General features: G+C 41.9%; 2 protein-coding genes across 10 annotated transcripts in view; one reads left to right on the top strand and one right to left on the bottom strand.

Moving 5' to 3' along the window:
• The window catches only part of ENPP6 (ectonucleotide pyrophosphatase/phosphodiesterase 6), a 206,197-nt gene that overhangs the window by 127,796 nt on the left and 55,730 nt on the right, over positions 1-22,671 (bottom strand). The window lies entirely within an intron of this gene.
• The window catches only part of STOX2 (storkhead box 2), a 126,066-nt gene that overhangs the window by 77,915 nt on the left and 25,480 nt on the right, over positions 1-22,671 (top strand). For 2 of the 6 annotated variants that reach the window (XM_048942101.1, XM_048942102.1), the window contains exon 2: positions 8,154-8,235. The exons of the other annotated variants lie outside the window; for them this stretch is intronic. In XM_048942101.1, the coding sequence (XP_048798058.1) occupies positions 8,196-8,235 (40 nt within the window). In that variant the 5' untranslated portion in view covers positions 8,154-8,195. The remainder of the gene's footprint in view (positions 1-8,153; positions 8,236-22,671) is intronic. 6 annotated transcript variants of the gene reach the window in all.

Raw genomic sequence — 22,671 nt, 5'->3', positions numbered from 1 at the left:
AGCAGCTTGGCATCATTGTACATAGTGGAGTGAGTCTGCCTGGAAGGAGCTGAACTGTGGCAGCCAGACAACGAAGAGTGGGCAGATAGCTCAGGGACCCTGAAGCCAAAGCTTCACACCAAGGAAACAAGTTGTGTTTTGAAGGTTACGTCACAAAGAGACTAGATTTTTATTTATATACTTCGCTGATACCTTGAAGTGCTCCCTAAAACTTCTTCAGGCATGTCAGGACATCAGTGTCCTCCCAGTGAATAGCTGTATCCTGAGTTACATCACTGATAAAGCTTTTATCTCTTCTTGCGCACTTTGCCTACAACTTTCAGATTTCTGTGATGTTTGAACTGTTGTGTCTTGTTTTGTTATTTGTGGGAAAGTTTTTTTGTTTGTTCTTATGCATCATAAAACTACCTAGAGGCAAATGCAGGTTTGTTGTGTAAAAGTTGCTAGTGGACTACTGTAGTAAAATAACCTCGAATTTGTTTAGCTAATGTCTTATCGTAAGTAGCAAAGAAACTTCATTCCAGTAATGTCAGTTCAGGTGCTGATGATCTGATGATAGTTTTCCTCCATTCTCATGCTGTTCACTAGAAGAGATAAAGGTTGAAATTCTCTGCCCTTCAATCTAGTTATCCTTCTGTGCGAAACAACATTATTTAAAGGTCACGTGGCTCACTTATGTTGCACTTCTGTTCCAGTGGCAAGAGTACTTGTTCTAATTTGAGTCTTCAAGATTTTAAAGTAGCTTATTCAGGCTTTTATAGTTGAACTAAAATAAATAGGCGTATGGCAAGTAGAAGAACATATAATCTCTCTGTTGCCTCAAAATTCTTTTGAGGCCAAGAATTTCAAAGCAAGAACTTATGGTGGGGCTTGTGAACACAATAGGAACAGCTGGTGCTCAGCACTTTTGAAAATGAGGTCACTTTATTCTTGCTTGAAATGTGCAAAATGGGTCATCTGGGCATAGGCTTAAGACAAAGGCTAAGCACGTGGCCCTTTATAAACGGGTTGTCCACATTTCCAGAACCACTTGGTTAACAGGATTCTGTTGTTAAGGGGAACACTGTGATAGATCTGGATTTTCCCAACTTTCGGAAGCATAGGCCCTACTCAGAAAGTAAATTGCTACTATACATTTTCAAAGATCTGCTCATCCTAAGGATGACATCATTGATATTTTCTGCAGCCACCCCTCCCTCTTGTGCCTTTCTGCTCGTCCTTCACATAACCTACTTTAGGAAACACTGCTCTATTGTACGGTCCTTGAGAACGCCATTACTCCATCATTCTCAGCCCTGGACTTCTCTGGTCCTGCCAGCAAAACAAATGAGAAAATTCCAAACATGCACAAAGCTAGTAACATCATTAGCCAAATCTATAGATGCATTAGAAATGATAACAGGAACTTACATTTGACTATGGCATTTTCATTATAAAAATTCTGTTGAAAAGATATGCATAAGTGAGAGGACTAAGGTCCAGTTTCTGCACTTAAGTTTGCTTAATTGTGCTGCTATCATTAACACACCTAAGGGTTGGTGTGTGTCGTAGGATGCAGTTATGTCAGTTTGCAAACCTGAGACATTGTACTGATCACCATTTACTATTGCATAATGGGCATCAGAAGTTTGGCTGTATTTTCAATAGAACTACACAGGTCTTGGTTACTGTACCCTGCTTCCAGTATACAAATTGTCATCCGATTGACCATCTGTGTACTGGAGTAGGAGAATTTAGGTTGGAAGAGATCTCTGAAGATTATATTCTGACCTCATGTGAATAAAAACCATTCCTCTCAAGTGGATTGGAGTATTTGTGCACAAACCGTGCTTTAAAACTAAACTAAAGTGAATTCTGGAGTTTTAGCGGGGAATAGTACATGCAGAAGATGCCTTTGACAAGAATAGCAAGAATAAACAAAGTCCGGGGGGGAGGTGGGGGGGGGGGGGGAACTGCTCTCCATTCTTGTACAGTTTGCCTCCTGGGGTGGAACTGCGCCAGTTAACCAGGGCTGTATATCACAGTTAGCATCCAATTTCAGATGTGCCCAAGAGAATGGTTCTCATTATTTTATTATTATTGTAAATTCAATTTACTGGGGCAAGCTTTCATGTAAGTGAGGTAATTTGGCCATATAAATCAAGCTTACTTTTTGGCTAGTTTTTAGCAAGAGCTGTCTCAAAGCACATGGAGGAAGAAGACAAAGTGGTGATGGCAGCAGTGCATTGGATAATAGAATTGAAAAAGTGGAATACAAGAGGGCAGCTTCATGGCTGGCAAAGCACAGCTGGTGCTGAGCACACTTCACCACAGAATACAGTGCTACTTTTATGACATCTTAGTTCTGTGTTTGGTTTTGGAAGTGTGTCCATGGAAGGAACTTTCACAGAACCATGAATGTGATGGGGTAAGTATTGAGTGGCAGCTAAGTGGCTAATATGAGGATGCTTTTTTCTTTCCCTCTCTCTGTGACAAGATCTTGGTTATCTTTCATTAGTCAGAAATAGTATCTTCGTTTCAGCAACCAGAAATACTATATAAAGTTTCCATGTGTCTTTACTCCTTTTATTTTCACTGGTGGAGGAAAGCACTCAGAAACATAAGATTCCCACAGTGTCTTAATGTTTCCTAGGTCTGGATGAATTGCTGTACTGAAGAGTGATTAATCACTAGCTGGGCGATGGAATAAGGGTGGCTGGCATAGCACAGAAGCAAAAATGTCTGCTGGATGCCCACATGAATGAGCTGTGTCTGAAGGAGCAGTAGTGGTGTCTGTCTTGTTTTCGTGTCCTAATCTGTGTCTTCTTTTTGACTGTATCCCGAGTTTTAGTGGATGGCTTTCACGTCTCATAGGAGAATGCTCGAGCTTTTTCAGTCTCTGTAATTGACTCTTGCTTGGCAGAAAAGGTACTTAAGGGGAAATGGCAGTCTATACTACTTGTGCCACAGCTCATTTTGAACTTAATTTCATCCTCATTTCAAACTATTTCTGAATGAATAAATTTAATACTGCTAGTTATTTCTCTGGGATTTCACATGTGATCGTTTCCATCATTGTAGAAATTGCATCCTCAAAGTGTATACAATTTGAGGGACGTTTAGAAGGTAACTCTTTCTGGCTTCCTTGCAGTATCTTTTACATGACCAAGTTTTTCATTCTTTTTCAGACCGGAATAGTTTGTGAGTGTGCTTTAGGATTGCAGGTAATTTTATCTATATAGAAATACAGCGTTGATTTTGGAACTCTGTATTATGTTTCCCCAAGTGTGGGTAGTTTTCTTTTCAACTGTGTGCAGAGCCAACACGTGAAAGCAACCTTCAGTCAAGGTGTAAGTACCAGCGTAGGTTGTGAAAGAGATCTGTTTGTGCTTTAAATTTTGTCATTAGGAACATTTAGTCTGGATTTGGCCACGTAATGTAGAGTGAAAAGAACAGAGTGACAACTCTTTAAAGTGCCTGGTGGAGAATGGTCCTTGTGGGAGGTGGTTGCAGTCAAATCCTTGACAGGTCTGGACAAGGTGTGAGGAGCCCAAAGGGGCTCGGAGTTGCCTTCACCAGGCTTGGTGTTCCAACAAGGAGATGGTAACCTGATGTGCTAGATGTCTGCCCTGCAGCAGTAAAGTGCATGGCTTTTAAATGTATATATTTTAAACAAAGATTGGGCAACCTCCTGCAATGCAGTTCTTCCCAAGTCATGCTTAAAGTGCTTTTCTTCCTTAGGTACCAAGGTAGAGGCTGCGTATCAGCTGTGAGGCCTTCTGTGAAATGAGGCATTGCAGTTTGCCATGCTGAGTGTTGCATGATGTACCTAACCCGTTGATTTAAACAATATTTAAGATCTACCAACCTTTGTCTTCAGTGGTCTGGCATTAGCTGTCATATGGAATGGTACCAAACATCTTACCTGTGCCAAAGACTTTCTTGCCTTAGCAGGACCTCCAATGTTTATGCTGGGAGAGAAGTTAGTTCAATAAGTGATACACTTCTACTTGCAGTCATACATATCACAGACGTGCATGTGCTTCTATTGATGATTCAGCAGTTTTTGTCTTCTTATTTTTCTGGGCTTTTTTCATTTTGTATCACGTTTTTTATTTCAGCACTGCATACCGTAGTGCTGAACTCTGTATGTGCTTTGATTGATTTTTGTACTGTTTTCATATTTTCTGGTGAAAGCGGTGGGGGCCTATACAGATTTTCTGTTTCCTTTTTTTTGTCATGTGTACAAACACACTACAGACTTATTTTATTCTATCTCTGTCTTTCTTTAACTGTTTCCCATTTGTCTTTTGCTCCTTGAGCTGTGGGATAAATCACATACGTGATGTTATTGCTTTGGTTCTGTGGACAGTTGACAAACTAAGAACGTTCATGATTCTCCCATGTGTGTTTTCATTATGAATTCTTGCAAATATGTATCTTTACAAGTATTGTAGATGTGTAATTTTTCTGGGCAAACTTCAGTTCAAATATTCTTGGAGATCAAGCACAATGTTTTATTGACACTTCTACAACAAACTTGTATTATCGTTTCGCGGAGTTAATACATTAACATGTTTGCCCAAGGGAAGTACCAAGGCCTCCAAATAATAAGATACGTATTTTGTTTTGTCTTGGTCTTTTTGGGGAGTACTTTGGCCAACAAACTTTATTCTTTTAAAAACTTTTCACAATAACTCATAGCTCACACTGTAAAAATTCTGGTTGGTTGATTCTGAAGAGAAATGGCATGGAAAAAAAAGACCTACAGAGACAATTTCTTAGAACTCGTGAAGGAAAAAATTAGGTTTAGCCTGACCTCTGCTGGGTAAGTCTTGGACTTGACCTTTCCTTTCAATCCCAGTCAAACCCAACCCATCTCTCCCCTTCTATTGACAGTGACCTGCCATGACCAGAAATTCAGATCTTGGCTATGCAAGCAGTAAGACTTCATCACACTTCGTGTGTGTGGTGTGCAGCTGAGAAGAGACTGATTTATTCTTACCATTATTATTTATTTGCATTGCAATTGTGCTTAAGGAGATCCATTGTGCTGGGCATGGAAAATAAGGTATAGGAGATGCCTTGAAGACGTAGGATCTAAACAAAGTCCTAAGAGGACAAGAGAAAAGGGGTGAAAAATGTGTGCAGAGTGAAACATTTTTGTACACTTTATACTACCAATAAATTCTGTCAGAGAAATGAAAGTGCACCAAAGTACAATTCAGGTTACTAACTACAGTTTACAAGAGAGACTTCACTATGGAATTTGAAGAGTGTGGAATAAATCATTAAATCATTCTCTGGTAGCTTTTTTTTTTTTTCCAGCAGAGCCCTTATCTTTCTTATCCTCATAGTTACATGTTACATGCAAAAAAAAATCCTCCAGAAATGATTCTTTAGGTGAATTGGTTGTTTTTGTTGTGTTGTTTTTTTTTTTTTAATACTAAAAAGATAAAAGATGTAGGAGTCATTTTTAACCTTCTGTCTTTCAGCCACTGTCTAGTAGTGGGAACCTCTGTGTATCTGAGGGTACATACGTATTTTGTTGGTATAGACATGGTCCTGTCAGCAGCAAGGGTGTAGTCTTCTTTTTAACTTTAAGGTCACCTCACTCCAGTGTCTTAATGTTTATCACTTTGTCTTTCCAAGACACTGGGAGGGCTTAAGGCAAAACTGGGAATTGACTGCCTGCTTTCCTATTACTTTGCCAACTGACACCCATAGTCTGTCAGGCTATCTTGATTTGCTAGTAAGCTGAAGAACTAGAATTTAAAAAAAAAAAAAAAAAGAAAAAAAGGAATAAGGCTTTTGAGGTCATTCTAGCTGCTGTGTGGTGCTTTATATGTATAAAATGAAGGATGTCCTAGTTCATGGGAAAACAGGATTTCCCAGTTCTAACTGAGCTCAGTCTTCATATGTGGGGGATACAGTGTGTGGTATGAGAAGGATGGGGCTTGTGAGTGTATAGTATCTGGCTATATATTCACAGAAGATGTTATTTGTTCCCTGTGTAACTTAATGTATACCCAGAAATGGAGGAGATAGGTAACCCATTGAGGCAATCACTGGAAAATTAATCTACCTAGGGTCTCATAAAATGCCTTAAGCTTCTTCTTCTGGAAGAGTTCTCAGGTGATACATGCTGAGACTGGGAGAGATTATGAGTGGATATTAACAGGATGTTGAGCTAATCGCTGACACAGAGCTGGTTCCCCTTCTTTCTTCGCTTTGAACCTTAATTACATCCTGAGAGTGGAGAGAGAGAGTGAGAGAGACAACCAAGAAAGCAAGTTCTTGGGAATCTGTCTTGGTCATGGAGCTGAAAGAAGGGAGCTGCTTCCAGCAAGGTATGCTGCCTTCTGCAGACATTTGCATAGGAATCCCTCCTCTCTCCACTTACTTGTCTCATGACTGGGAGCACTGAGTAGCATTTGAAGTCTGTGGGTTCCACCCCACATACGGTGCTGCCTTGCCCGGAGCCTGCAAGTCGGGTCTGAGTTCAAATAGATGCATGGAAAATGTGTTCAGGATGCTGAGCCTGTTTAGCAGTGAGGGCCAGCCTAGAGCTTCTGACATTAAGGGCTGTTCCTTCACTGCTGGTCATGTGCATCACTTGAGAACATTTATTGGAATTACAGTGCTTGCTCTGCTTGTATTCAAGGCTCAGGAGAAGTCAGGTGTATTCTTTTGGGTATCTTTGGTGTGCAGAGTGAGGTTTGCTCTGCTGTTGAACAGTGTGGGTTCAGCTGTGCGGAAGTAGGCACTGCAGGAATGGATGGTCAAAACAGTATCTTACAGGAGAGTGTCTGCTGAGGACCTGCGAAGACCTGGTAAGAGCTGGGAAGGATACAGTGATCAAGCTTTGGCTTGACCAATGACCACACAGCAGTCAAGTGGAGAGCTTGTTAATTTTGTCTCTTTGATCTGGGTAGCCAGCTGGACTGCTCTGCTGGTTTTGTTTGTTTTGATTGCTTTTAGGTCTCCTCCTGATGATAGTCATATCATCAGGTTTGTTTGGTTTTTTTTGAAGGTAAAGCATTTTCTGGACATTTTCCTCTGCAAATGGCAGTGCTTCATAAAGGATGGCATTAGCATCATTTGGGAATCTCCTTAGTAGAGATACCTCTCTCATTTTCTCTTTTAGATCGTTCTAGTCTTCTTACAGCATAAATTTTAAAAAAATAAAACCCACATCCATTTGACTAATACTTTACATGATTTCTCTCAGGAATTTAAAAACTGATGTTTTGCTCCTTTGCTCCCTCCTGTTGGAGCCCTCCCCAAACCTTCTTGTGCCTTCCTCTGGACCTTTCAGACATGATAGTGAGCACTTCACTGTGCTTTTTATCTTTGTGAATCTTAAGCAAACCTTTTCTGATCTCTGTGTGTGTTCTGGAGCAGAATATGTCAGGACTGGGACAGGGCTGAAATCAAGATCACTGAAGCAACTATTGAGAGCAGCCTTGAAAGCAAAAAGTTAACATTGTGATTTATTATCTTCTTACGAGGGCTAGATAGTTCTTCCTGCGTCTGCAAATTTCATGTGCTTATATTTTGAACGAGCTCAGGAAGTTCATGTGAAGAGGTAAGGTACTGGGATGAGAGTTTTAAGTGCATTGTTCAAGTACATTTAAATCTGTGTTTTGGAGTCTGGTATTTGTCACATCAATACATTTAAATTGTTCTTTGTTGGTTTTTTTCCTTCTCTTCAGAGGGGTGCAGGGGGAGTAGTCAGAGAATCAGGATAATGGCTTTAACAAATGGAAATAGTTTGTGTGAATGACTCTTAAAGCAGATCCTCATTCCCAGCATAATTAGAAACATGTTTAAAATACGACTTTCACCCATGTAGTTCTGTGGGCATCCTTTGGGTTTGTAAGTAGAAGGGAGCACAAAATTAACTCTCGGGTTGAGAACTTCTCTTCTGAACAGGCTGCACATCTTTGTCTGTGCTATTCCTGAAAATGTATCATTTTCTTAACACGCTCAGAGCTTGCCTGGACTTTTTGGCAGCCCTCTACAAGATATGAGCTCCAGTTATTTAAAACAGAAGTTCAGGATGAAGTTTCTAGCTAGATTTTTTTTTCCTCTTAAAATTTTGCTGTGTCTTAGTTTAACTGCACTTTCTAAAAATTGGTGCTGCTTTTTAACAGACATTTTATTTTTTTCAGCTAATAACTGGTTAATGAATAGCCCTGACTGTTACAAGAGTGATGCATCCAGTACAACAGAGGCATGGGGATATTCCCTGTGGTATGTCTACCTCATTTTGTGAGACACTATCCATCATTAATTTCCATTGAAATACGCTAGTGTGAGGTGCTCATCACTGTGAGAGGCAGTAAGTCATAGGACTTTCTTGTTTCCTGCTGCTAATGAATAATTGGTAGTAAACAGTGCTAGTGAGTATCTGGGCTCCAATGCAAAAGATGGGAGAAAGAGTAAATGGGGGTTGGCTCTCCTGCAGGATCGCTTGATTTGACACCGCAGCTCTTATTCCCAGGAGCAAGCTGTCTACTCCTGAGCCTCCTGCCTCGTTCACTCAAATTGCTTAACCCACTGCTTTGCAGCACATCTTAGCCTTACCAGACAAACCCTGCTAGCTTCACATTCTTTGGTAGGTTCGTGTTCTTCCAGCAGCAAGTCCAGGCTGCTGAGCTTTATGGTATCCTGACTTGATAGGCAATTCATGAGGTGGGGAAGATGAAATCATGCTCCAGACTATTGCTATTCCGGTTGCTTTGCTTGGGGCTTCTCTTTATCAATTCAAAATCAAGATTTGAAATTAAAAATAAACATTTCTAAAGCAATCCTGCTGTCCCTCAGGGGGTTGTCTTAATGCTTGCTCCTTTGTAGTCTGTCTTCCAGGTATTCAGATGCCTCTGCAGCTAATGCCTTTCCCACAGCTACCTTCTAGTAGGGGCAGCTACTGAATCTGAAGAAACGAGATTTTGGGGCTGAGTACTGTCTCTTGCTGATGCGAATGAGTTAGAATCTTTTACCCAAATAAATGGCTCTAGATCCATTTTGAAGCCAGACTGGGATTTTGCCCCTGCTGTGCCAGTATGGCGCTGTTGTCACAGTTAGCAATCTTCATCTCATTTCCTGGCTGAATTTTCTGTTTGCTGAAACAAGATGGTTTCTGGGTGGCGCGTGGTGAGGGGCTCCCTCAGCTCTCTTTCTTGTATCCTTCCTGTCAGATCTGCCATAACACATAGCTTAGCATTAGGAGTGGTAAACTTCTGCCATGCAAAATAGATCTGCTTTTTTCCTAAGGCTTGCACTTTAAATTAGAAGAAAAATTATTTCAACAGTTGTTTACATTAGATGCTGATTAGTAAGTCTTTGGAATTTATACTTTAGAAACTGTTTCCTTTTGGTTTCTTTTCAGTTTGTTTTCTCTACAAATGCGATGTATGAGATCTCTGTGTCAGACATAAAATATTCCTGCTTTCTTTTTGAAACATTTCTTCCAACCTTTTTTATTGCATGCATAAAGTACTTAATGCCCTCAATCTGCATCAAAATGTTTTGTGTATAACTCAAAAAGCTCCCTTAGGACTGTAGATTTTTAATGGAACAGTTTAAACATTTTCCACACAAATGGTCACTTGGAGTAAATGACATTATAAGGTTTATATGCATATTTGTTAGATATTTCTCCCTCCTTTTTTTTTTCTCTTGAAGACCTGCGTCTCCAACCAGCATGTTTCGTGTTAGAGGCAAAGAAGTGTTTAGTTTGTAAAGCTAGGAAGTTAGATGTTAATAAGAAAGAGAAACAACAGACAGCCTTCCCTGCTTCAGTCACCATGGTGCAGGTGTTCAGGCTGATGTAATGGTGTTGCTGCTTTTCTACTCTGAGCCGTACATGCATATTTATAAACACATGCAAGCCAGTCAAGTATTGCATTTGCAAGATAAACTAACAGAACAAGGAGTGAGATATAGAAGAAGGTAGTGAAAGCCCTTCAACTTCAGGTCTTGCTCAGTCTGAATAGAAGTTTTCATTTTGCAAGTAATATGTAAAGATTCTTAAGTTTCGCATGAGGAAATATATGATACTGGATATTCTTGTTAGGACATATGTTGAAAGTCATGTTGTAAAACTTGAGTCTTACATATGGTTGATTAGTAGACAGAAGCTCTATTTTGTGGAGGTTTTCGAGATATAAAGGAAATTGTTTTCTGATTTGAAACAGAGCTCTGAAGTAGTCAAATTTCATGTGGGAGAAAATCCCCAAAACAGTAGTTTGAGATCAGATGAAATGCTTAATTCCATCAGGATCAGGCTGTTTTATTTCATATTTGACTGCTTAAATGTTTCAAATATTGCTCTACCTAGTGTAGCCTTTCAGAACAAACTAATCTGAAGGGAGAGAAAGAAATACTTCATTTAGGAATACAGTAACAGGAAGTTCTGACATTTCTCAAAGAATTTTTCCCTCTCTCAAATTAGTATTTCATAAAATCAGTCTGACTTTCTGATCCATTTTCATTTTGGTGGGTGTTGTTCATGTGAAGCCATTCTTTCTGACTGTGTGTAATCTTCTGCATTTGGGGGAGATTCTCAGTAGTGGAGAAATGCAGTATTCTGCCTTCTTTCTCCTGCATGTTATTTTCCCTGAGAATGATTGGTTTCTGATGTCTAATATACCGTATTCCTTAAGAAACTCACTTCTTGCTGGTGATGTTATTTTAACAGATCCTTGGTACTACTGGTGAAGTTGGGTACATGCTGTCTCTGACAAAACAGCACTATTTTTAAGCATGTTCTTGGAATGTGTGCTTGCTACTTTTATCCTTGTTTATTCCATCTATGTATCCTTCCTTGGTTGAAGTCCTGATGGTCTACTGGATATGACAAACGATGCTTGCCAACTCTAGGGAGATCTGACAGAGGTTGCTGTCTTGATAAAACCAGTTCTGATGGTCCTAAGCCCAGATGGAATTTACTGAGCGTTTTTAAACTCCTTTGAAAACTCCAGCTGTCATGTGAACTTGCTGTCAGGGGCTAACCGTGTCAGTCGTTTTTTGGTATGGGTGGCTGTATGACAGTGCAGTGTCATAGTAACTGAGCAGTCCTTACACCTGGTGGCTACAGGGCCGTAGGCCATGGTTCCCCATTCCTGCGTTGGCCATGTGCCACTGCCTCTTACTTTCCGTTGAGACAGGGCCTTGCTTGTCTTAACAGTGGATTTAAAACTGATTTCGGGCATGCAGCTGTTGAGGGGAGTTTAGTTCTGTTTATACTGGTTCTGCTGCCAGATGGACCTGTTAAAAGCACCTAGTTTGCTAGCAGGATTTTAAGCACAGAGAATAATATTTCATTTCTAATGTATGCCACTCATTTGAGTGTTTCAAGGGCAATAAAGAGATGTATGTTTATCTATTGGCTGTTGCAAATGAAAGAGATATATGTTTATATCTGTCTGTTGCAAATGAAAGATTTCTGGCATGGGAGCACACTTAAAAAAAAAAAGTCTAGAAGGGCCAAGCTTATGACTACAGTACACTGCATGCTAGGGGATGTAAGTATGATTTCATTTAGTGCACGTGGGGCAGTGCTAACTCTAGCACAGTCAGCTCTGGTAATACAAAGCAATGTAGTTCTGCACCACTACGTTTGACGCAGCAAAAAAAATTTAAATGGCTGGGGAGTTACTCCATAGGAGTAGCATAAGCTAGGCCCAAGGCACATTTCCATCATGTCATGGCATTGAAACACTACAAAGGTGTTTTACATCATCCTTACTTCCCCTTCTTTTGAATCAAAGCTATTTCCTGGTGTATTTGAAGGAGTCTTGGTGATTAGTCTGTTGGCGTTCAGTGTGCTGGACCTGTCTTGGATCTTTTCTTGGAGACTGCTGGAGTTGAGGCTTGCTGTTTGTGCATCTCCTCCTGGAGCTACTGCTGGTCAGTGCCAGGCCTCATGTTTGTTTCTCGTTACAACTAATATGCTTGGTCATCATTCACATATTTCAAAAATATGTAAACACGTATTTAATTATTTTATTTGAATACAAACAAGAGGTGCCAATAGAATTTATGAAGTTCGGTTGTAGGTTTATTATCCTTAAGCTAGCAGTTGTGGCATTTCCTTTATGAATTGTGCAATTTGGTTGAGCAGTTGCTAGTTTTGCTGGAAGCCATCACTATTCATCTTGTCCTCTCTTGTTTGCCAGGTTCCTCCTCCTCTACTTGAGGACAAAGGGAATCGTAAATGCTTATTAACTAAAGGTTTATGGTTGGTCCCAAGGCCAAAAACCAAAACTGATAAAATCATGAAGAGCCCTTTTTTTTTTTTTTTTTTTTTTTTTTTTTCCTTTTCCCCAAATGAGCTTCTTAAATGGGAGCAATTGATAAGTATGTAAAGCTAAAAATCACACAGAGGAAATGATCTCATGCTTGCATGGCCTCATAGATTCTATCTGAAACATGTTGGCTTTCTCTGAAGTAGGCTGTAAACTTCTTGGGGCAGGACATGCCTTCTTCCAGACCTTGTAAAATGCTAGACTGCTGATGCTTCCCTGTAAGGAAATATTTCTTCATACCTGAATTGTAGAGAAAGTGGTGTGTTCCAGTTGTGTTGATGGAGAAGACTGCCAACATTTAAAGGTCTCAAATATTAATGACAAATGGGAGCCAGAGCAATTCTGTGGGAAATCAGTGCAGGCAAGAAAATTATGTGGACGTTTTTGGTGTGTAGTTGCAGGGCAGGGGCAATCCTACCTAGCACTTCTGGTGCCATGTAGCAGTTCTTAGTCCAGCTTGAATGGTAGTAGTTGCTTTTCAATATTGGTAATGACCCTGCCATGCTACTTTCTTGATTTTTATTTTTATTTTTCCCTTGCTCAAGCAGAAAAATTCCACTTCTTTCAAGTTAGCCAACTCCTGTAATGGGTTGCATGTCAGCTACTGGAACAAAAGCATTTATGCAGCTTGCATAAGTGATTCAAATGATGAGTGAGCTCATAAAGGGAAGAACATTGAATTTCAGGCTGAATCAGTGGTTAATTGGCTGCTTGTCCCTTCTCAGCTCCCCTCCTTTTGCCTGAGTGTTGGAGGAGGATGAAGTCATTCTGCTGATTCTTGACCACAGCATACTGCCGACCTTCAGTTTTGCACTAGGGCTTGCATCAGCTGTGTCTTAAACACCATGTTACTCTGACATAAACCCTGCTTTAGCTTTCTTGTAAATATCCACCAGCCTTGTGTGGTTAATTGTTGATTCTAGTGGACTGTAAGACTGACCAGCCCTGAAAAACCAAGATGACCGTTTACACTTGAAAGAAAGCCTTTGATCCGCACTGAGAGCAAAGCTCACATTCATCCTCTGGATCCGCAGCAATACACCTTTGCTAGCCTGTGATTTGGCTCTGGAAACAAAATCTCCTGCTTGCCTAAAAGCCTATGTAGTCAGCATTTTATAAGCAGAAGCGGAAGGAGCTGAGGATGTTGTTGCAACTTTCTCATTTGCTCTACAACTTTAGGTTTTGTTTGCTGGTTTCTGTTTTTACAAAGCATGTTTGAGACAAAGAAACTCCTGCACTCGTTCAAGATAGAGGTAGCTGGTCATTTTACCATTCTTGTGCAAAAAATATTCCTTTTCCTATAATCTATTTAGGTGATGACATCTTTTTAGACAAGTAGAATGCCTAAACATTAGTACAGGTGCAGAGCCTTCCTTAGCAACAGCTGTAGAAGAATAACTTTTTTGCATTCTTAAAGACCAATAATGAAGTGGCACTGGATTAAAAAGTCACATAAAATAGTTAAGTGTTCAGTCTTCTAGTAGTAAGGGTGGGTTACTTGTTTGCTGCAGCTGTTCAGGTCCGCTTCTGGAAGCACCTGGCTGGCATCACCTGCCCTGTTTTCAGAATGTGGACCATCATGTGGTGTGCAAAGGGATTTTTGTGGTGTGCGAAAGGATTTTTGTGGTGTGCTGCCTCTTGGAGCACCAAGAGCCTGGTATGCCTGTGCTTCAGGTGGGAAGGATGACACGGTGATGGAGAACTGGATAATCTGCCTTATCACCTTGTCATTGTTTTGTTTGTTTGTTTAAGCCAAAAATGAAAAACCCAAGCAATAAAACCTTACAATCCCAGCCCCAAAGAAGCCACTCAACAAAAACCTTCGTTGTATTTTATGTTTTGAGGTCCACTTCTCTCAGGTCTGTGCGCCTGCTAGCTTGGGGCTGTGGATGTGAGGCAAAACGCCGGCGCTAGTTGTGGCTGAAAGATGCAGGGAACGTGCTTGGTGCAAAGGTAAGGTTAGTTTCTTCAAGCGAGGCGGATGTTGCTTCTTGGTGTGTAAGCTTTGCATGTCAGCTGAAGGCAGAGCTCAGCGTGGGGACCCCTGACGGACCACGCGTTGCCATGCCGACGGGCTGCCGAGCCCCGCGCGGGGCATGCCGGGAGCGGGGCGATGCGGCGGGGGGAGCCGCTGCGAAGGTGCCAAGCCGGGCGGAGATCCCTCCTCGTCGAGGCCTGTGTGCTCGCTTTCGTGCTGCGGCAGCGCCGGTGGCACCTGGCCTCTAACCGACGTTGGCACGGGGCAGTGGCGGCGGGCCGCTGCGGAGCGTCTGTCTGTTTCTCGCTGCGGGTTGAAAGGGAGCGGCGGGGTCTGGTCCAGCTCTGGCACAGCCTCGCTGTTTGTATGCGGCCCCGGAGAGCTGGAGTGCTGAGTGGCAAAGCGAGTACATGTGGCACGTGGAAGCCGGGGCTCCTCGCTGCTGGGCTGGAGGGCAAAGAAGCAAATGTGTTCTTAAGCACGTTGCAGAATTTCAAAGTGTGTTTAAAACACTATGAAGCAGATCACCAGTCTGCCTGTATTATTTATCACTAGTGGGTTTTTTTTGTTGTTTTTGTTTTTTTACTCTTGTTCCTCTGCAAAACAGAGATCTAAGCTTTCCAGACTCTACAATAGGACTGCAGGTGAAAGCTTAGTCAGCAGCTGCAGAGCAGCCCACCATTTTCCACCTAGAGTGTAAGTGGGCAGTGCTGCTGGAACTTGGTGCTGGACCTCTCCCTGGGCCAGGATAAGCTGAGCAGGGCCTTACTCACAGTTCTCCTGAAGCTGCAAGATGCTTTCATGCTGTAAAACCATTTCATGGTTGCATCACAACACCAGTTGTAAATTACAAAACAGGCTGCTTTAGGTTTGCTAGATTTTAATCATAAATGTGGGACAGTCCCAGATGGATAAATTAAGCACGGCTAGCAGACATGATATGTTGGGCCTCCTGCACGTGTGAGATGAATCTGTATGCAGTTAGTTTGCAGACATTGGGCTGCCTGAGTTGCCAAGTCTCTGGAAAAGTGGGCAATTACTACAAAAATATGGGAAAAGAGGTTTAATGTACGAGCATGCATGGAATGTATGATCTCTGTGAGTAATCATAGAATTATTTGAGTTTAAGGAATCTTTGAAGGCCATCTGGTCCAGCTGCCCTGCACTGAACAGGGACACCTACAGCTTTGTCAGGTCCTCAGAACCCCTCCATCCTGACCTGGGCTGTCTCCAGGAATGGAGCATCCACCACCTCTTTGGACAACCTGTGCCAGTGCCTCACCACCACTCTCAGGTCTCCCCAGAGCCTTCTCTTCTCCAGGCTGCACAGCCCCAGCTCTCTCAGCCTGTCCTTGTAGGGAGGTGTTCCATCCCTTGGGTAATTTTTGCAGCCCTCCTCTGGATGCACTCCAACAGGTCTGTGTCTCTCCTGCACTGAGAACTCCTCATCTGGATGTGGTGCTCCAGGTGAGGTCTCACAGCACAGAGCATAGGGGCAGGATCATCACCTTGACCACAAAACTTTCAAAGTCGGTATTTACAAGAGAGTAAGCCCTCTCTGTTGGGGAAAAAATGAATCACCAGGAGCGTAAAGGAGTTTTTGGTACAAGTATTTCATTTTAACAGTAATTCTTGCAAGAATGATTCCTATGACTTTAAGCATATTCTCTGGGGAAGCTTCTTCTAAGCAATCACTGCTTCTTGCATTTTAAACAAGTACTTAAAGCACCGTAACTTAAAATGTGTACTGTTTTCAATCTTTTTTCAGAAGATAGATCCCAGTTTGGATTATCTTCCCAGATTCTTACCTTAGCAATGAGATGTTCTGGTTCAAGATGCGTCCAGACTTCTTGTTCCTTTTCTGTTGTGTTTTTTCTTTTTGTGTGTGTGTTCTTTTTTTACTTTAGCGCCCGCTTTGAACACCTGTGAGGAAAGTAGCTAGCAAAAAGTGGGAGGAGGGGGGTCTGTCTGCACTTGCAAAATCAAAATAATGAGTCAAAAGATACGAAAGTTGTTTCAGGATTCATCTGCTGTGTAATAACTCAAGAGACAGCCTCCAGTTCACTCAGTTCCTTCAAAGCTGTCAATGAAAGCAGTATCTTATTTTACAGTACCAGCTAAGAAAGGGAACTTGTCAGACAAAGACAATTTACAGCCTGTTTATTTTCAGCATTCTCCTAATTCCCTTTATTTGAAGTAAAACCCATCTTCCTGACAGACCAGCCTCTTATTTCCCTTAATCCTGCAGCAAAGTGATAATCTGTTATTTGTGACCTCATAGGCTGTTGCTGTGGAGAACGTTGTGATATCACAGGGCCTATACTGTGACTTCACTGCTGTAGGAAGGAGCCGTCCAGCTCTCTGTGCATGTGTGTTGTTGGTGTTCTGCTAGTGCTTCCCAAGGAGTGCTGTGTGGCAAACACACATGTATCATACCTGTCTGCATAGGTGATGAATGATAGTCAGAGGCTGTGTGTCAGGGGCAAATTTGTGGTGATTATTTTTGGCAAAGTTGTTCCTACCCTTGAAAAGTCTTATGTTATCAGCACGAAGATGTCACTGGGAAGTTAGACAAAGCTTTCTCACCCTACATCTCTAAAGACACCAGGAGGAATTCCACTGAATAGTGGAATTATTTTGTCTAATTCCTTGTTACTATCCCTCTTCTTCATCTGAAGAATATGACTTTGTAAAACCAAAGCATATCTTGTAAACAGCTGTGACACTAAAAATTCCATTGAGAGAAGTTTCTCAGGTACAAGATGAAATACATATCAGTAAAACATTTATGCCATTAAGTAGACACTTAGGGTCTTAACTATTCAAATATGAAGGAGATGATAACTCAGACTTAATATAACTTAGGCTTGAGACTTTCAGATATTACTAAGTAACTTGCATGCATGGATTCTGTTCACATTCAAGTCTGAGCTTTATTGCCAGATTGCAGGAACGAGTGTCTAAAATTAGGCTCCTCCATGACTGTCCTTATTTTCAGAAGTACTGAGAGTACAGCAGCACTCAGTGTAGATAAAGGGAAGTACAAACCTACATTGGTTTTGAAACACAAGCTGTGACTATTAGAAACAACATATGGCAATGGGAACCAAACTTGGCTCTTTTAATATCTCTGCCTTTGACCATAACAGGAAGCTTTTGGAGAAATAGAATTTGTAACTTTACATCTCAGTGGTTTTCTGTCTTCAATAGTGAAGTTACCAGAACCCAAGAAAAAAATATTATTAAAAGAAAAGAATAATTCCTTTATTTTAAATGTTTAATTTTTGGATACATTGGGAGGGGTGTTACTGAACAACAGGAAGACACATTTCCATCTCTATTAAAATTTGTATTCTGTTTTGACTGTTAATTACAATTGATGTCATTTTTTTGTTTTCACTTTTTTTTTAATGTGTGATATGAAAGTTCCTGCAGAGGAATTTAGCAGGATTACGTTTGTACAGCTGCAGTCATTGGTGTAATATTTGGAAGGTATTTAAACTAAATCAGGTTTAAAAATCACTCATTCCAGAGTAAGTGTGGATTTCCATAGGTATAATTACGTGGTGGTAGTTCTGGCTGTGAAATATTCTCTCAAACAAAAGCTTTGCAGTCCGTTTCCATCTTATCCCTGTACCCAGAGATTCCCCAAATTGGGATCAGGGAGTGTACCAAACCAGATGCTGCATGATAAAGCTGCAGTGCAACATCTCAATTAAACGTAGTACCACAGTTAAAATCCAATACCACAAGTTAAGCAAAATCCTCCTGCAAAGGCTTGGCAGACCACACATGACACACAAGACACACATTGGGAAGCCACGCATTTTCAAGTCCTGGTGGATTACACCTCCTTTCTAGAAACTACTTGTGCGTGTGTGTTTTGAAGGGGTTCTCGTAAAGCAGCAGTAAACTTCTGAAGACAGTATTGGTGATGACATGTTTAACAGCTTTCATATGTTTTGGTTCAGACTGCCCAAACTGCTTGCTCCCTCAGTGGAGTGGTACTGCATATGTACCTTATTAGCATGCACACTAATGTACTCTGTGTTTTCTCTATTGTCCCCTTAAACTCCCATCCTTCTGCTGGCTTTGCTCCTGCATCATAAAAGCTTAGAAGCAACCCATTGAAGAACGAACCCAGTGCTTCTTTTTAGGAACTTTACAAGCTCCAAAGAGTGACAGCTCATCTGCAATCACTGGAGGATGCAGGTTCCGTCCGTCAGAGCACGAGCTTTGGAGGATGCTCCCTTTGCTGCAGCACTGGCAATTGGGTTTCAGCTCTGGGCTGACAGCAAGATGTGTTCGTTCTCTCAGGCTTTTAATTGGGGCTGGGAATTGAGGCTTTCATTGAGTCCTTTGTAGCACAAGGTGAAGGTCAGCCTAGAAAACAAAACAAAGGCAAGCGCCCGGTGGATGCAGAGCACATGCAGATTGGCTTGTGGAAAACAACTGTCCCTTTGTTCACTTCTCTCTTCACCAAAACAGACAGCCGTTCCCACTTTGCTTATTCCAGCAATCCTGTAGACCCTTGGATTTTCCCAGCCTTTGTACAGCTGGAAAGTTTATTTCTCACCATTTGGTTGTTATTCCTGCTTCCGTTCAGCCCCGTTAAGCATTTGGATTCTTTTAGCAAGTCTTCTTTCATCATTAGCATCACATCTGCTGCATCGCCTGCTTTAGGAATCAAACAGTATTCATCTCTTTCCTTGCATTTCCTTTTAACCTTTCTTATGTTTTTCTTTGTATCTGTTGTTTTTTTGTTTTGCCCTGCAATCTGACACTGACCATACTTCAATCTTCACAGCCCAGGCTTTTCTTTAAGCAGCCTGTACATTAGCTCTAAGGCTAAAATTTCTTGGTACCAAACAGAAGAAACAGCACAGATTTCAAAACTTATTTCTAAGGCTCTGTTCAGCCCTGGTGAGGGCTGGTTAGTGCAGCATGTTCTCCTACCATGCCATGAAATGTATTTATCCAGAGCTTAGATTTATACATCCCTATGTTTTAATCTAAGAATTTCATGTGGACATTTGTTCAAGAAGTTACTCCTCTTTCTTTTGGTAGCCTTTTGGTTTAATTCAGTGTCATTTGAGACCATGAGCAGCTCCTGAGGTCACCTCTTCAGGAGCCCAGTCTTATATCCTAGTTTAGTTTCCTCTGTACTGGATAAGAGGGCAAACACACAACTATTTTTATGTGCTTTCGTCTTTCAGAAAACTGGGTCATAGCAGCACTCGAGGAGCACAAGGATGCCCTGTTCCTGCAGACTTTCAAGGCCAGGCTGGGCCAGGCTCTGAGCAACTTGATCTAGCTGTGGATGTCCCTGTCCGTTGCAGGGGAAGTGGACTAGATGGCCTTTAGAGATCTCTTCCAACTCTTAAGGATTCTGTGATTGTTGAGCCCTGTGTAGAGTACAGGGGAGAAAAAAAGAGGAACATCCAGTTCTCATCCCAGGAAATGGTTAACTGTACTATGCGCAGTGTTTAGTTTGTGATGGTTGCATTAGAAATCTGAAGGGTGGGTTGTCTGGTCACAGTTGCTCAGATTCATTAAGATGGCTGACGAGGGCCTCAGAAGGGCCTGGCAGCAGTGGAGTGAGGCAGATGAAGCATTTGGCAAAGCAGTGACGTCAGCAGTATTGTGGAAGGCAATGCAGCGAGCATGGGAGGATGTCATGCTGTAATACCCTTGGTTCTGCCACTTCAGGAGCATGGTCTGCATGTTGCTGGTGTCAAATTGGTGGAACTGGTGGATGAGTGATGATTATTCGTGTGAATTAGGAAATACGTATGAAGTCACACAGGAGGTAGTTGTCTGTGAAGTTGATAATTCTGCCTGTGTTTGAAATAGCCTGTTCAGTTTATGTCTCACAGACAGGGAAATTTTCAGATTCTAGAAAAGTAGCATGCAGGAAGGTTTTACTCTTGTAATAGTAGTAAAACACCCATTGAAGGTTTTGGTTTACTGCAATATAATGAGCACTGAGTAAAATTAAGCAAAGTCCATGTGAGATGGATGGGAGGAAATGCATTTAATCTAGTGAGCTGTTCAACTGGGAGAACCTCTGCTTCCAGACATGTCATTTATTTGGGGAGGTAGGTTTTGGTTTCTGTGTTTGCTGGTAGTTACACTAGTTGGAAATGACCCAGTGAACTCTAAACTGCTAAGTCTTTGGAGTGTCTAACCTTTTCTTTTTAAAACCACTTTGGCACTATTATAATTGATTCCATCCCTGGCCTTTTCATCAGTTCTCTCCTAGCCAGGAAAAACTGAGCTGTTAAAGACTGCTGCAGTACCATGGGACTTGGTTCAATGTTGCAGGCTCTTACTCTAACCTGAAGTTATCTGCCAGTCATCACTATTTGTTTGCAAAGCTGTAACCACCTCTGTGTTATCTTTGGGATGAAAATCCTGCCACAGTTACAGCAATCAATAAAATAAGAGGAGTCGGCATGTGTTGCTAATCATCCTTTCACCTTCCAAGAATTTCAGCTGCTGACTTGCTGCGTGTGTGCTGCAGCATTCCCAGTCACACTGACACTATGCTGGCTACACTGAAGTCGATAGGGTGGAGCGAGGGGCTAAGGCAGCTGATCGTTGTGCTCCAACAGCCATGTTCTGCTCTTGTAGGGGTGTTGGCAAAAGGGTCTCTTATGAGATTCCTGCCCTAAAAGAAAACGTCGAGGTTTATCATTGTTGGTTTTCTCTTTTGTTTCTCACGTGCTCGTGCTGTCTTGTGAAACGCCGGGTCCTTTTCAGTGCTTTTGTCTTTCCTTGCATTTAAACTATGCACTGCCAGAAAATAGGCAGGCCTTATCTATCTGTCTATCTGTCTATCCACCTGTCCATCTATCCATCTATTTATTTATTTTTAGGTTAGTAACGCTGTAAGTTTAGTATTAATTCACAGAATTTGTAGTAACAGGTTTCTATGCAAGAAAATAAATCAAGGTTTTGCTGTTCGTTAGTCTCCTCCATCCCATTGTACAGTCCCGGCTGTAAAATCTAACTTAGAGAATTCTTCCCGTGATTTAAAATTGTTATTTACTTGCCTGGGTGGGTGATTTTCTAAAAGCACGATTGTTTCAGCCGCCAGCTATCTTGGGGTGAAGTTTTGTGGATTGTTCTGTTTCTTCTGTAAAGGCTGAAGGGCTCATTGAGACACTGTTTACTGGATAGTAACAAGTGTTACCTAGCAAGTGATTTAGCAAGTGTTGCACTGGGTCCTGGTTTTAACCTGTGTAGGCAAGGTGTAAAGTGTGACTTGTTTTTCGTTTTAGTTTGTGTGGCTCTATAGCAATGGAGATGCTGAAATTAGAAGACTTGGATAGGCAGGGCTTCATACCCAGTGAGTGAGTGATGAAGTGTCAGTGGGCCAAGTTGCAGTCCTGGAAGCCAAAGCCTGGAGTGCTTGCCTCCACCTCGTCTGCTTGAAACAGCATAAAAAGATACCTGCAAGAGGTCATTTGTGGGGCCTGTGACAGCTGACTGCCAGTGTAGTACAGCTGTGGAAAAAACAGCCTTCATTTTTGGTTCATGTAAAGCAGGATATCCACCAAAAGCCTGGAAATGTAAATTTCCTTGTATGTGATGCAGGTGAGAAATTAGCAGGAGCATTAGAATATGGTACAGGATTCTGGTTGTGGGTTTTTTAAGAACTGTAAGTCAGAAAGATTAACAAAACAGGAGGGACACGGACATGAGCACCCTAAAAGAGTATGCTTCTTACAGCCAGGAAAATGAGGTCTGAAGGACCTTGCATCTTTCTAATGTCCTTTGGTCTGGTTTCTTCTGAAGCCATGCCATCACTGGGCCATTTTCCCCGGGGTGCTCAGTGAGGCCACTTCTGGTGGAAGTGGTGGTCATGGCAGATGGCCTGTGATGGGTAGCCATCGCTTCTTCATCTCCAGGCTTCAGCAGCTGAGTGTTGATGTGCAATGGTTGGCCTTCCACCTTCAGCATCCCCTGAAGCTGCTCCTGTTCTTTTGTGCAGTAAGTGCATGCTGTAATTCACTTTTAAGCACACGCAAATGTTTCTTCTCAGAATGAGTTTCATTGCAGTGCAGTGGGTGTGGGCTCAGCAGACAAGCAAGCTGAGTTTCCACGAGGTGATCCTGAGGGATCCAAACATTGGGAGCACCAAGTTGGATTCACTGGAAGCTTTGTGGCTGATCCTGGAGCCTTGGGGAAAGCAAAGCTCCTATGAAGTTGAAGGAAGATTTCCTGGAATGAACACAGGAACCGATGACTGTGTGTTGTAGCAGACTCTCAGCTTTTAATGTTGAGATCCTGGCTGCTGTGTGAGTGCAGATGTAGCAGAGCACCCTGCATGCCTTACACTTGTAGATCAACTTGGTTGTACTATGGCTTTGCTGCATAACAGTTGGCACAGAGCTG

The sequence above is a fragment of the Lagopus muta genome, chromosome 4 (assembly GCF_023343835.1).
Source record: "Lagopus muta isolate bLagMut1 chromosome 4, bLagMut1 primary, whole genome shotgun sequence".
Lineage (NCBI taxonomy): Eukaryota > Metazoa > Chordata > Aves > Galliformes > Phasianidae > Lagopus > Lagopus muta.
This window is presented reverse-complemented; position numbering and strand designations above follow the sequence as displayed.